This window comes from Bactrocera latifrons, unplaced genomic scaffold (genome assembly GCF_001853355.1).
Source record: "Bactrocera latifrons isolate USDA-ARS-PBARC rearing strain unplaced genomic scaffold, ASM185335v1 scaffold_588, whole genome shotgun sequence".
NCBI classification, from domain to species: domain Eukaryota; kingdom Metazoa; phylum Arthropoda; class Insecta; order Diptera; family Tephritidae; genus Bactrocera; species Bactrocera latifrons.
Window position 1 is genome coordinate 2,974 of NW_017537254.1, and position 14,325 is coordinate 17,298.

Here is a 14,325-nt window from a genome sequence, read left to right on the forward strand (position 1 = left end):
CGTCGGGCAATGGAATCAATGGCAAGAATTCAAAGGTAAACGGCTATATTCTGAGCTTTCTCGCTTCTTCTCTGCACGGAACTTACCACTCTCCCCCACCAAATCCACGGCGACCATATTTACGAACTGGACGAAGGACTACAGACTTAATATTGCAGTTCATGCCCTAAGATTTTAGATGTAACTTTTGATAGTATATGTTCCTTCACTTCTCATCCGACCGCGACTATCTCCAAGATAGCTTGCTACAGAGCCGCAGCAAAATCCTCAAGTCGCTAGCCGCCAACACATGAGAAAAGGTCAAAGAAACTAACGCAGGTGAAGAAGCTTCAGACTTGTCAGAACACTGCACTCCGGACTACGGCAAGATGCCTCTTGATGTCTCCCACGGTCATTCGCAGCGGAGCCATCAACACCTTCACCGACACCTTTCCAATGAATGGTGTTGTTGGAGTCAATCTACAATTGAGAGTGACCCTTTGGCAGCTTCTTTCTGGATATTATAGCAGGCTAAATTCCTAATTATCCAGAATAGACCCCGACATATCAAGCACATGTCCTGCGTGTAATAAATCTCTGGATGACACTGGCCACCTCTTTGCATGCCTCCAACCCGACTCATCTAACGCCCCTTTCCCTTAAGTCCGACCCCATTGAAACAGCATGTTGCTTTGGCCTCCCATCACAAGACGTCGACGTCAACCTGGATAATCCTTACCATCCTAACGGGGATTAGATAACCGTTAGAACAACCACAACAAGATTAAACTTTCGGCAAACAGTGCGTTTGAATTGCAGCTCTTCAGCAATAGAAGTCAAAACTTATTGCTGAGTTCAATTTGTAAGATATATATGTTAAACATATTTTTCCCGAAAATAATATGTTCCTGTGCTAAAACTGTAGCAAAATCGGATCAGTATTTACCCTAACCGCCAATTACTTAATATATGAATTCACAAATTTCCCTGAACTTACTTTTTAAGATACTACTGTGGGCAAAAATTTCTTAGACTTTTGAATTTAAAATTCGAGCGAAAACATATTCGCCGGAATATATTTTTTTTTCTAGGCTGATATGATTGTCAGTGACACCTGTGTCAAATGTCACATCAAAATAAAGATTAATGTTCAGTATATGCTTTTCTTTCTGAAGTACATAAAGTACATTCGGCGATATTTATGATGAGTGAAATATTTCGACAAAGTGTCATTAAATCATCAGTGACACCTGTGTGAAATGTCATATCAAAATAAAGATTAGTGTTCAGTATACGCTTTTATTTCTGAAGTACATAAAGTACATTCGGCGGTATTTATGATGAGTGAAATGCTTCAACAAAGTGTCATTAACTTTTGTGCACGGAATCAAATTTCTGGTACCAAAATGTTCACAATATTGGAATAGATCTTCGGTGACAGTTTTTGTCGGGTTTTTGATTGGTACAAATTATTTATTATTTAAAGAGCGTCGAGAAGCTCCGGGAAAAGCGTGTTTAGTTTATTGAAGACATTAAACATGAATCATTGAAGGTTATTTCGGAATTTTTTTTGCTCATGCATTTATGACGAATATATTGGTAAAAATTGTGACATAACTGAAAAACTTGGGTTTCTGCCTGTGTTATATTGCAAATGAAAATATTGAAAAGTAATAATATTAAAGCGTGAAAATTATTTTATATTCAATTCTTGTGCAAATTTTGCCTCTGCTATTTTATATAAATTTTTCTTAGTATTTTCCCCTTTTTTAATTTCAAGTTTCGTACTTTTCTTACTATGTGTAAAAGTTTTAGAAATTTTGAAAATCAAGAGCACAGAAAAATGTTTTGCGAGAAACAAATTTTTGAATGCAAATTTTGGATGGAATAACATAATAATATATTTGCGTAATGGGAATTTAAATTTTCTATTTACGCCTGTGAACATTTACCGTTGATGATATTGTTTATACTTAAAAAATGTATTCCCCGTGTATATCTTGATCGATGCTTAAAACGGTACCTATCCATAGATAAATGTAATTTCTTCCAAACCAAGTTTTTTACTACAGAGTATTCAAATAAACAACACATCTAGCACAGGTAAGTTTCACACTGATGATTATGCGCCATATTTAAAATAAAAAACTTGATTATCAAACGGTATTAGCTTAATAGAAATAGGAGTATATTATATACAGAATATTATATACATATTTGTAGTTACTATTTGTTTTAATTTCAAGTTTTAATTTCTTCCGTTACATTTAAAATCCTTATTAACTTGATAACGACTGCACTATGTATAAAAAATGTTTCCGGAAACTCACCCGTAAGAGATTTAGAGGAATACCAACTCTTGTCAACTGCATCAATCTTTCCTCTTTCTTGATTATCAATACTAAGTTGTTCGTCAGGACTGATGTTTTTATCCATTTGTCCAGGCAGAGATATTTTAAATTGGGTAGATAACCCATTGAAAGTATCGGTGGAATCTTCTTGGAACACTTTTGTTTGTCGAATAATATTTTGCTTGTAACAAGTATCACTGTTGCTACAGTTATAAATATATTGTTTTTGTGATTGGATCCGCGAACAAAAATCAATTTTCGAGATGACATTTTCGTTGGGTTTCTTTATAACGGTTACAGTGGTATCTGCATAAGTGATTGTTTTTCTTGCATGAGAGATGTCTGTTATAGCGTCACTATTATGATTTACAACTTCATTCGTTGAATGATTAGTAACATTGTTTTCACTGGATGTATCGGTAATTGTACCTTCAACAGTATTTGTGATTATCTTATTTACTGCAGTTATGTCGTGGTGGTTGAGTATATGCGATAGATTACTTGCTGAGTGAGAGTTCATAGTTTGTTCTTGCGTACCAACCATTTTATTGGAGTGGGCATAGATTATGATTAAAAAAGCTAATATTGAAAATGCGAAGATTTTAAAATTTAAAATATGAAGCTTCCTATATAATTTAGCGTTGATGTATATTGCTTAGTTCTTCAATCACCTTTTATGTTTGTCTATTATTTGAAACAAGATAGATTTAATGACAAAAAAATTTACGGAATACTCTTTATATAGGTGACGCTATTGCAGAAGTCATGAACATTTTTTCAGAAAAAGATTAATTTTGCCAATTTTAAAATATTCCTGTCTTTTTGGATGTGAATCTTTGCAATTATCATTAGTTTCTGATAATTCCCTATCTGTTTCAAACAAATATTTCAGAATACAGGTCGTACTTTCTTTAAACTTAAAAACATCTATACTAGTCACTATACCTTTGAAAGCAACCCAAATATTACATTTTATACCACAAGATTGTTTGATTTATTGTTTTTGGACGCCGCTTTTTCTCTCTCTTTCATCTGAAGAAGTTATATAAAGTCAACGACAAATCAGCTTAAATAGCGTTCTTTATTTCCCTGATTGTTATTATTTACATACTGTAACATGTATTTCATTCAAGTTACTAGCCAATCAACTTCTGTGTTTGACATCTCACTTTTCGTAATTTATTGAATTTCACATTTTTTCGCATTATTCCTTGTTTATGGAATCGGCAGTACAATTAGTACAAGTGTGTAAGTTTTGAATTTACAACTGACGCTTATAGTTTGTACATTGAGATAGTTTATTTTCTTCAGCTGTCCTAATTTGTGTAGAAATAAATATAAACTTTCGCAAGCAATTAGATCAGTAATTTGACTCTTCAAAATATAGATGTTAATACGCGACGAATTTCATTATAATGCTGACCTGAAAATGTATGTAAAAGTTTACTTCGTAAGTTATAATATGCAAATATGTTTATCATAAAAACAAGAAAAACATTAACGTCGAATGCACCGAAACTAAGATACTCTTAACAAATTCAAAAAAATCCTAACAAAAACTCGATTTGATTAGTCAGTTTATATGACAGTTGGATGCTAAAATGATCCGTTCTGAACAATATTTTCGGAGATTGCAGCTTGCCTTGGGAAATAGCGCACGCCAAATTTTATTTATATTTAGATTTTATCTCGTCTGTTTTAGTAAGTTTTTCTTACTGAGGGACAACTTCGTGTAAACACAGCGAGACGGATATGGCTAAATCGACTCAGCGCGTTGTTGATCATTTATATATAATATATTTTTTTATAGGGTTTCCAGTGTCTCCTTTAGGGTATTACAAACTTCGTGACAAACTTAATATACCTTGCTCAGAGTATAAATGGGGGTTTGTTGAGTGAGTATAAATCCCCTACAAGTACGTAAATATAATTTAATAAATGTATAGTTATGACAACCATTTCATCATTCGTAACCAAAAAAATATCATACTTCGTACTATTTACAATTTTATTTGTTGAATATAATATTAATATACATTGACTTTACATCGAAAGATTATTTTTTATCAAAGCTTCTATAACTTTATTGGAGTTACTTCCTAATGTTCCATTTAGTCAAAATAACTAGTACTAACAACAGAAAAATGCAATCAAGTTGTAACAATGCAACGGGCTCTTAAGTATGGTTTTTTGTCGTCTTCCTTTTTAACTACATGAATATTTATTCAAACTGTTCGATGATTTTGCAGAGTAGTGTAATTTCATTTTTTCCATTGTTTTGCTAACCTTGGTTGCTTCACTTCAAATATTAAACAAATTGAAGAATAATAAAAAAACAATAAAGCTAATTAAATTAAATGTTTATTGTTCGCTTGAATTGTTCATACAATTGAGAATTTTTCCTTTCTACTTAAAAACTGTGGTTTCGAACTAAAAATTGTCCCCTTCAAAGTAATCCCCCTCAGATGTAATACACTTGTACCAGTGTTTTTTCAATCCTCGAAAAAGTTCTAATATGAAATGAACTTTTTGGTACATATGTCCTTGAGCTCTCTCAGTATTTGATTTGTAATACCATATGCTGACGAACTATGTAATATTATCCTATAGTACATCTGGTATTGGACTAAAATTAATAGACATGCCATCTAGTAATACATATTTTATTCTGATTTTATTTCTGTATATTCATCGCTTATATATTATTTTAGGATCTATATTATTTAAATACATTTATGAGAATCTCTGTATATTTGTATTCATTATTATATGACATCTGGTTGTTTTGAAAGAAACAACTCAATGCATCTGCGTTCGTATGTTTTTAATATATCATTTGATATAGTACATAAGTTTCTCAAGAGTAAAACCTTATTTATAATTTTGTTCTTGGGTATACCATTTTACCAATGTATACAATTTTAATAGACAGAGTTACATATTTATACTCTCGCAACAAAGTTGCTAAAGAGAGTATTATAGTTTTGTTCACATAACGGTTGTTTGTAAGTCCTAAAACTAAAAGAGTCAGATATAGGGTTATACATATATACCAAAGTGATCAGGGTGACGATTAGAGTTGAAATCCGGATGTCTGTCTGTCCGTCCGTCCGTCTGTCCGTGCAAGCTGTAACTTGAGTAAAAATGGAGATATCATGATGAAACTTGGTACACGTATTATTGGCTCTATAAGAAGGTTAAGTCCGAAGATGGGAAAAATCGGCCAGCTGCCACGCCCACAAAATGGCGGAAACCGAAAACTTATAAAGTGTCATAACTAAGCCATAAATAAAGATATTAAAATGAAATTTGGCACAAAGGATCACATTAGGGAGGGGCATATTTGGACGTACCTTTTTTGGAAAAGTGGGCGTGGCCCCGCCCCCTACTAACTTTCTTGTACATTACTGGAAAACTACTATAGCTATGTCAACCAAACTCTATAGAGTCGTTTCCCTCCGGCATTTCCATGTACAGTTCAAAAATGGAAGAAATCGGATAATAACCACGCCCAGCAAAAGGTTATGTTGAAAATCACTAAAAGTGCGTTAACCGACTAACAAAAAACGTCAGAAACACTCAATTTTACGGAAGAAATGTCAGAGGGAAGCTGCATCCAGGATTTTTTTAAAAATAGAAAATGGGTGTGGCGTCGCCCACTTATGGACCAAAAACCATATCTCAGGAAGTACTCGACGGATTTCAATGAAATTTGGTACGTAATATTTTCTTAACACCCTGATGACATGTACGATATGGGTGAAATCGGTTCACAACCACGCCTGAAATCTCGATTATCGCTTTATCATGCGAGAGTATAAAATGTTCGGTGACACCCGAACTTAACCATTCCCTACTTGTTTTACTAATATTTAAGCTAATAAATATTATCTATGCTGGGGTGTTTTCGTCCACTCGGACGACATGTCCTAGAAAAGTCGTAGTATATCTCGTAAACCTCATAGTTGCATCAAATGCGATATTTACCATTTCCTTTCTCTCGAAAACTCGTAGCGTTGACTCAGCAGATGTTCTCATCGTCCATGCCTCTGCACCGTCCGGGGTGACTGACAGTACTCAGCGACGGAGTCTCTCTTCTACTACGATTTCCACTCCAAATTTGTGCTCCTTTATATGTCCACTGTAGTAAATACCACAAGGACCTAATCGTCTCAGTCCTTGTCCCGTCCATCGCATTTTTTGGAAGCCGGCGATGTCAGCCTTCACTCTAACGAGGACATCAACCAGGTGGGCAGCGGCACCTTCCCAATTAAGGGACCGGACATTCCAGATGCATACCCTTAGATTATAGTCCTTAATTCCTTAGCCATGGTCGTCATCAAAAGCGGGCTTACTCATCCGAGGCTTGTTGTTCTTCATTGGGTGCGTTTTTTACGTGGCGGGTCCCAAACCCAGGGGATATTTCGCCTTCTGACATTGGCCCGCCTTCAAACAGACGTTCCTAGGGTTCCCAGAGGATACTTGGTCAAAGACCGGAAGTCATGAGCTCTTTGATTCATATGTAAAAGAATCGTTTCTGGCCACTCCCAAATGAATGGCGATCAGAGAACTTTCATCACTTGCGTGAACTTCTACACATGACTTCATCTTCCCGCATGAAAACACTGAAGCTCTGAAAGTATTAGACGCAGTACCCGCCGTTGGAAGGACCAGGAAGAGAAGGACCTGGCTCGTTTGGAATATCCACTTGGCGCCACGTAGCGAAAAGAAAAAGCAAATGGCGCGCTGTTATTAACTCGGCTATAAACGCGTAAGCGGTGTGTACGCCAGCAAAGAAGACCCGTATTATCAGCAAAAACAATTTCAGCGTCCGAGTCGAACGCAGTATAACTCTTGCCAACAGGTGCTACTTTGGATTGAATAAGCACTTCAGAAGTAAAGTCCTCTCTTGACGAACAAAAATCAAACTCTATAAGTCACTCATAATTCCCGTCCTGCTATAAGGTGCAAAGGCTTGGACGACGACAACAACTGATGAGTCGACGTTGCGAGTTTTCGAGAGAGAGTTCTGCGAAAGATTTATGGTAATTTGCGCGTTGGCCACGGCGAATATCGCGTTCGATGGAACGATGAGCTGTATGAGATATATGACGACATTGACATCGTTCAGCGAATTAAAAGACAGCGGCTACGCTGGCTAAGTAATGTTGTCCGAATGGACGAAAACGCTCCAACTCTGCAGGTGTTCGACGCTATACCCGCCGGGAGAAGCAGAGGAAGACCTCCACTCCGTTGGAAGGATCAGGGGGAGAAGAACCGGGCTACGCTTGGAATATCCAATTGGCGCCACGTAGCGAAAATAAGAAACGACTGGCGCGCTGTTGTTAACTCGGCTATAATCGCGTAAGCGGTGCTTACGCCAATTAAAAAGAAAAAGAAGTAATTTAAGAGAATTATTTGATTATTTTTAGTTGCTTTACTACTTACTTACGTACATAGATAATTTCTTTAGCACTTACACCTTAGCACCCACTCCGGAATAAAACCTTTTTTTGTTATGGCCAAAAGATTGCTTTTTAATTCGTTAGGATATTCACAAGTTGTACAAAGGGGTTTACGCGTTTAAAATATTTTAAGTATAATGTTAAAGAAAAAAATCTCCTTGTTCGGATACCAATGGAGGCAATGGAGGCTGCATCAAGTGTATATAAGAAAAAATCGAAATTATATTGGATGAACTGTTGCGCGTCGAAGATCAACTGATGAGGCAAGACGTTTGGAGAAAAAACCGAGAAAATCTGCTGCACGCCGAAAATAGCCAAACAAAAACGTCCGCTGTTGTGTGTCGCTCGTAGATCATGGTCGAAAAAAGGGCCGGCCTCTTCCAGGACGAGGGTTTTTGCTCGTTTTGGTGTATGAGGGCGGGAAATTTAACTCATTTTGCCATCCCGGCCCCCCTAAGCGAATGTTTAGCCTAGCAATCGCTGGAGTTGTTGCAACGGACGCGCGCCGGTAGGGTGGCCTTTGACGATGGCGCCTAGTGGGTGCTGCGTTTCGTGGACGCCATAGACGGAACTCAGGGGGTGGTACCGGTCTTCGTCGTCGTGCCACACGGTTGGTTTGCTGCGGTCTGCGAGTGGCAGGAGGGGAGTGGCGTCTTGGAGTGCGGTGGAGCAGCGTGTGATGCTGCCTGCCACACTTTTGGCACAAAGCCCCAGAGTCACAGTCCTCAGTCGCTTGCGTGGATGCCAGACAATTGTTGTAATGCCCATGCGCCTGCGCTACCTGCTGCCGCTGGATGGGTGGCATGCCCTTGCAGAGTCCACAGTTTTGCAGTCGGTGGGGGCGGCGACAAAGGGGGCATCGTAAGCGATGCGGCTTCGCTGGTGGTGCCGGTGTGGTTACAAGTGCTCGTGTGCTATTACGAGCTGCAGTTGACGGTGCTGTTGCGGTGATTGTACGGGGCTCCGCTGTGTGGACAACCCCAGGACGGGGGACACTGATGGCCGATCGCAGTGTTGGCGTTGGAGTTGAAATATTTTCTGAATCCATATTTGCTTGTATGAAAAAAAAGTCGAGTTTAGTTGCAACTCATTTGTATATATTACGAAATATGCGATTTGTAACCAACTTTATTTGGTTTGTCAGATTTTACAAATCTACCCGTTATTTGAAGTATCTTTATGATTTATCATATGTGCGATTTATTTCGGCTTTAGATATTATACGGATGTTTCAATTTCTGCGTGTCGGTATTATTGTACGGATTGTTTTCGTTAATATCTGCGGTTGGCATAGTTAAACGAGCGGTCTTGTTACAGTTCCGTTTTGAGTACGGAGGTCAACTACTCGTATGTGACCATCGGACAAAATCTCCAAGCTTAGGCGCCTTTTCAGGAGTCTTCCAGCGGTACCTTTTGTGAAGGTCCTTTATATACTCCTCCTTCCATCGGCGGCTGAAATCATGATATGTTTAGTAAGGAAAGCGGCTCCATGCCTGGCTCAGGTATGGCCAGAATGGTTGCTCCTTTGAGAAAGTGCCCTTTTATAAGAGTTGTTACATCTGAAGGATTCTGCGAGAGTGTCGTCAATGGCCGTGAATTGAAAACGGCTCCAATACGAATTAATAATGTTGCAAATTCTCCAAAGTTAAATTTGTAGTTTCCAGCTACTTTTTTAAAGTGGGATTTAAAGCTTTTTACCGCTGATTCCCATAAACCACTCATATGAGGAGCGCTTGGAGGGATGAACTGCCAATTAATGCCTTGCGGAGCGTACTTTTGTACAATCTCACGTGAAACTTGTTTGATAAAGTCTACAAACTGTTTTTCGGTGGCTCTTTGAGCACCTATAAATGTCTTGCCATTGTCGCTCATGAGTTTTGACGGAAATCCACGTCGTCCGACGAAGCGAGCAAATGCCGCGAGAAAAGCCTCTTTTGTCAGATTAGTACATAGCTCGAGGTGTACTGCAGAGCAAAGTTGCAGCGTTCCGGTGGAAGTGCTRCCATAATCTGCGTTCGCATCTTTTGTTTATGCATAGTGCATATCTTGCACGAAAAARTGCATTTCTTTATTTTCGGCTTGAGTCTTGGGATATAAATCTCTTGGCGGACTATTTGTTGCATGAGACGGTGTTCTGCGTGTAATAATAGTAAGTGGACATAATTGAGATATAATGTGGCAAGTTGCGATCTCTCTGGTATAACAATGGGATGACGTTCGTTATACGTTAGGCTTTAATTGACAAGACAACTATTTGCGCGAAGTAAACCCTTCGTATCTATGAATGGATTTAGTACTAGGAGTGAGCTCTTTTTATCAATCGGCTTCGATTCTCTCAGTACTGATATCTCTCGGCTGAAGTAGCGCGCTTGAGTAGATACGATAAGAGCGACCTTTGCTTTTTGTAAGTCTATGTGCGTCACTGTATTGCCTTGGGGATATACTGTGCGTATTCCCTTAATTCCAATTCGCCAAGTGGCTGATCCCACTAGGTCAAGAATTTGAGACGTTCGATTGGAAATATACGTCTTCCATGCATGTGGTGGTTTTTCCAACCAGGCTAATACAATCTCGGAATCGGACCAGAGATATAATTTATTTTTTGCCATATTCAGTTGCGTTTGCACTATGGATGCCACCACATAGTTCTAGTCGTGGTAGACTTATTGTTTTTAGAGGAGCCACATTTGCTTTTGCAACTAGTAAGTGGCTTGTGGTCGCCTTGTCGCTTTGTGTGCGAATATGTATAGTGGCGCAATATGTCTTTTCAGAGGCGTCACAGAAGCCGCGTAGCTCGACTTTGTGCTCTGGTATATAATTTACCCATCGTGGGATTTTTATTTGTGTGATATCTTTTAGATTGCTCGCGAACTGGGACCACTTTTCTAAACGAATTGGTTTTACTTGCTCGTCCCAGTCGGTACCATCTAGCCATAATTCTTGTATAAGGACTTTGGCTTGTATCATAATTGGCGATAGCCATCCTGCGGGGTCAAAAAGTTTTGCCACAGAGGAGAGAATTGGCGTTTTGTAATGGCGGATAATGCGGATATGGACTCAGTCGTATATGAAAACTTGTCCGATATCGCATTCCATTGGATGCCCAGAATTTTTGTAGTACTTTCCTTTTCGAATATAAGGAAATTAGTATCCAACAAATTTTCGTTTGGAATACTTTTGAGCATATTTGGGTGATTTGCCGTAATCTTTTTCAATGGAAACCCTGCTTATTTGAGGGCTTTTATTACCTGTGATAAGGCCTCGTATGCTTGCGGAAGAGTGTGACTTCCAGACAGAATATCGAGTGGAGTTCTTCTTTCTCCCAAAATTTTCTCAATTGTGAATTGAGGTACTCGTTTGAGACTTCCTCAACTTGAGTTGTCAATGTTGGGACTGGTTCCGCAACTAGTCCACTTAGGATCCATCCGAAAATGGTATTTTGCGCCAGTGGTGTATTTGTGACTTTCTCAATACCTTCGAGTATTGTTTGTAGTATCAGATCGCTGCCTAATATAAGATCTATTTGAGCGGGGGTGTTGCAGTTTGGGTCTGCTAGCTTTAGGTGTGAAACTTTTTGCCAATGCTTGCTATTTATATGATAGCTGGGTAACATATTGGTTAATTGCGGTAAGACAATAGCTTCTGCTTGTATGCGCTTATCCGCTTGGGGGGAATAGAGGGTAATGGGGCAGATTTTATTTGAATTTTGAACAACTCTTCCGCCCATTCCCGTAATTTCAAAATTGGCTTGTTTTGTTGGCAGATTTAGCCTATTTTGTGCCCTAGACGCTATGAAAGATCGTTGTGATCAATTGGTCTATCAGGGCTCTGAGCTTAAACAGTTCTCCTCGATGCTCGATGGAGACGACTGCTGTGGGTAGTAGAACCCTACATTGATTTTCGCTGTGTAGCGTTTGAGTTTTTAATGCCTTTGAGCAGYATGGTGCTTCTTGGAAATTTTGTGGATTTGGCACTTTGGGACTTGTTGTTGCAACAAAACCCGTGGCTCTTCTGATATTTGCGCTGTTTGGGGGTAGGCTGGAAAAATTATTTATATGAAGCATCGAATGGTGTCATTATATGTGCTTTCGCACTCTTTGAGTGTATGCGCATGTCACAGACAGTTTGTACAAAGTCTTTTTGTTTTCACGAAATTGTTGCGGTCGATAATATTCAAGGTTTTGAATCTCTCGCAAGATTTGAGCTTATGCCCTCCTGTACATAGTTCGCATGATATAATTTTATTCTGTTCAGATGAGAATAATTGCGGTTTAAAGAAACTTCTATTCAAATTGTTGTTGCTGTTGGCTTGGGACTTGTGGAAGCTTCGACTGAAGTCTTGCTGAATACCTTTTGGCTTACTTGTAGTTAATTTTTTTTGTTTTGTCTACTCTTTCTGCTATTTCTTACTGGGTAGTGAGAAAATCCTTCATTTGTTGCCACGTTGGGCACTTTTCCCGTGATGAGAGCGATTGCTCCCACAATAATTTTTAATTCTGGTAATGCTGCTGTGCATATATTTATAAGTATAGGGTCCCAGTAGTCTGTGGGAATGTTTTGGGTCGATAAAATCGACAACAATTAGAAACAGTGGATTGAGGTTTGATAAATTCTTCACTGGTTTCCTTTTGAATTTTTGGCAAGTTCATTAAAATTGTTATCTGCTTATCGACCAATATTCGTTCATTCTCGTATCTTGATTTTAAAGCTTCCCAAGCCATATTAARATTGTCGTCATTTAATGCGAACTGTTTTACTATGACGCCAGCTTAACCTTKCGTTTTGTATCGGAGGTGATACAATTTTTGTGCATTAGAAAATTTTGAGTGGTTTATCTAAACGGCTGTAAACACGTCCCGGAAGGACGGCAATCGTTCATAATCCCCATGAAAAACTTCTGTGTTACATGTGGGCACCTTCAGGTGGATGCCTGAACTTGACTCTTGACTTTGTACTTGTGGCATCTCTAGTCGCGGAAGTGAAGTAGGTGCAATTGCTTTAATTAGTTTCAATTGATCAGTAATCATTGCTTTCGTTTCTTCAAATTGGGCTAAGAAATTTTCATACTTGGCGTAAACCGAGGATTTGAAGTTTTCTAGTAGATCTGAATCATCAGATTCTACTATTGCGTCATAAGAAGCTTGGAGACGTATCCAAAAATTGTCCAGATTTTCTTTTTTGATTTCTAATGCCAATTCAGAATTATCTTGAATCGGCGAAGATGAAAATCGAGTGCAGTATTTAATAAAACTATTACTCTCAGCAATAAACTTACTGTGGCACCTTACTTTGAGCGTGTAGCTTCTGCAAGTGTACATGGACTTTTTTCGTCCGAAAACATTTTTGGTACTTTTAACAAATGAGAAGATTTAGATTCTTTAGAATCTGCGTTCATTTAGAAAAGTTTAATTTTATGAAATAATTTCTATCAGTGTAAACAGATTGGCTTTGAACAAATTCATGATTTCTCCGCGAAATCTTTTATTAATGATAAAATTTATAATTTTTTTTCGGATTAAACCAAATAACGTGTTTCATTTTTTTTTGTTTTTTGATCTGAATCAAATATTATTTTGTATTCTGTTTATTAATCTCGAAAATAGTAAAAAATTTATTTATTATTTATTTAATTATTCAAATTGTAAAATTTATTTTAAAATAATTTCTATTTAAATAATTTCTATTGTGTTTGTATGTCTTTAGGGTATACCTATAGACGAATCCGTTTGTATGTATGTACTTGCAAATGAGTGCTCGTATAAGAGATCAATGCACTTTGTACATAAGTACGCAATCCTGCTTGTTTGGGCTTACCAAAGAACAAGGGGTATTGCCGAAAATGTGGCAATTTGGACTTTGAACCTGTAAAATAAATTTTTCGCAATCGTTTATTTATTTGCTAATTTATGTAGAAATATATATTATGATATTTTATATTTTCTCTACCGAACCGTTTAATTTCTTGCGAATGCGTTTTTTTTTTTTTTTTTTTGAAAGTATTGAAAAATTTGTGGTATCCTAGTAGGGTATAATGTCCCGTTTATACGTACTTATGTATGAGTACCTATAAGCAGGAGTATTTTGATTTTCCTTTGAGCGTGCGCGCAAAGACGGAATTGAAAAACAAAAAAATAAAATCGTTTGTCCACTTCGATTTGCAAATGAGAGTTAATGTCCGGTAGATATGTTCGTATGTATGTATTATGGTGAGCACAAATTTCGGTAGTGCACTTGATTGCTGTCCAACGAATGAGTATATATACGTATAATAAAAAGTTAAAATATATGGATGATGAGTGCACTTGCTCTCAACGTATATATATATATACGTATGATAAATCTTTAAGTATAATAAAGCGTATATATATGGAATTAGTGCATATATGTAAATATGTAATTTGGTTTCCTTGACCTTTTCTCAGTTTTTTTTTTTCGATGTATATATAATATTTTTCTTTTTGCATTTACTTTAGCTTATTTATTTAAGGCAATCTTGCTTATTGCGTGAGGGGTATCGCCAGACACTTGTG

At 37.6% G+C, this 14,325-nt stretch overlaps 1 protein-coding gene across 1 annotated transcript in view; it reads right to left on the reverse strand.

The window, feature by feature from the left end:
• Positions 1-2,309: 2,309 nt before the first annotated feature.
• LOC108974738 overlaps positions 2,310-14,325 on the reverse strand; it is a gene marked incomplete at its 3' end in the record, with an annotated part of 24,275 nt that continues 12,259 nt past the window's right edge. Inside the window, exon 2 of the mRNA XM_018942763.1 lies at positions 2,310-3,753. Within this exon, the coding sequence (XP_018798308.1) occupies positions 2,310-2,874 (565 nt within the window). The remainder of the gene's footprint in view (positions 3,754-14,325) is intronic.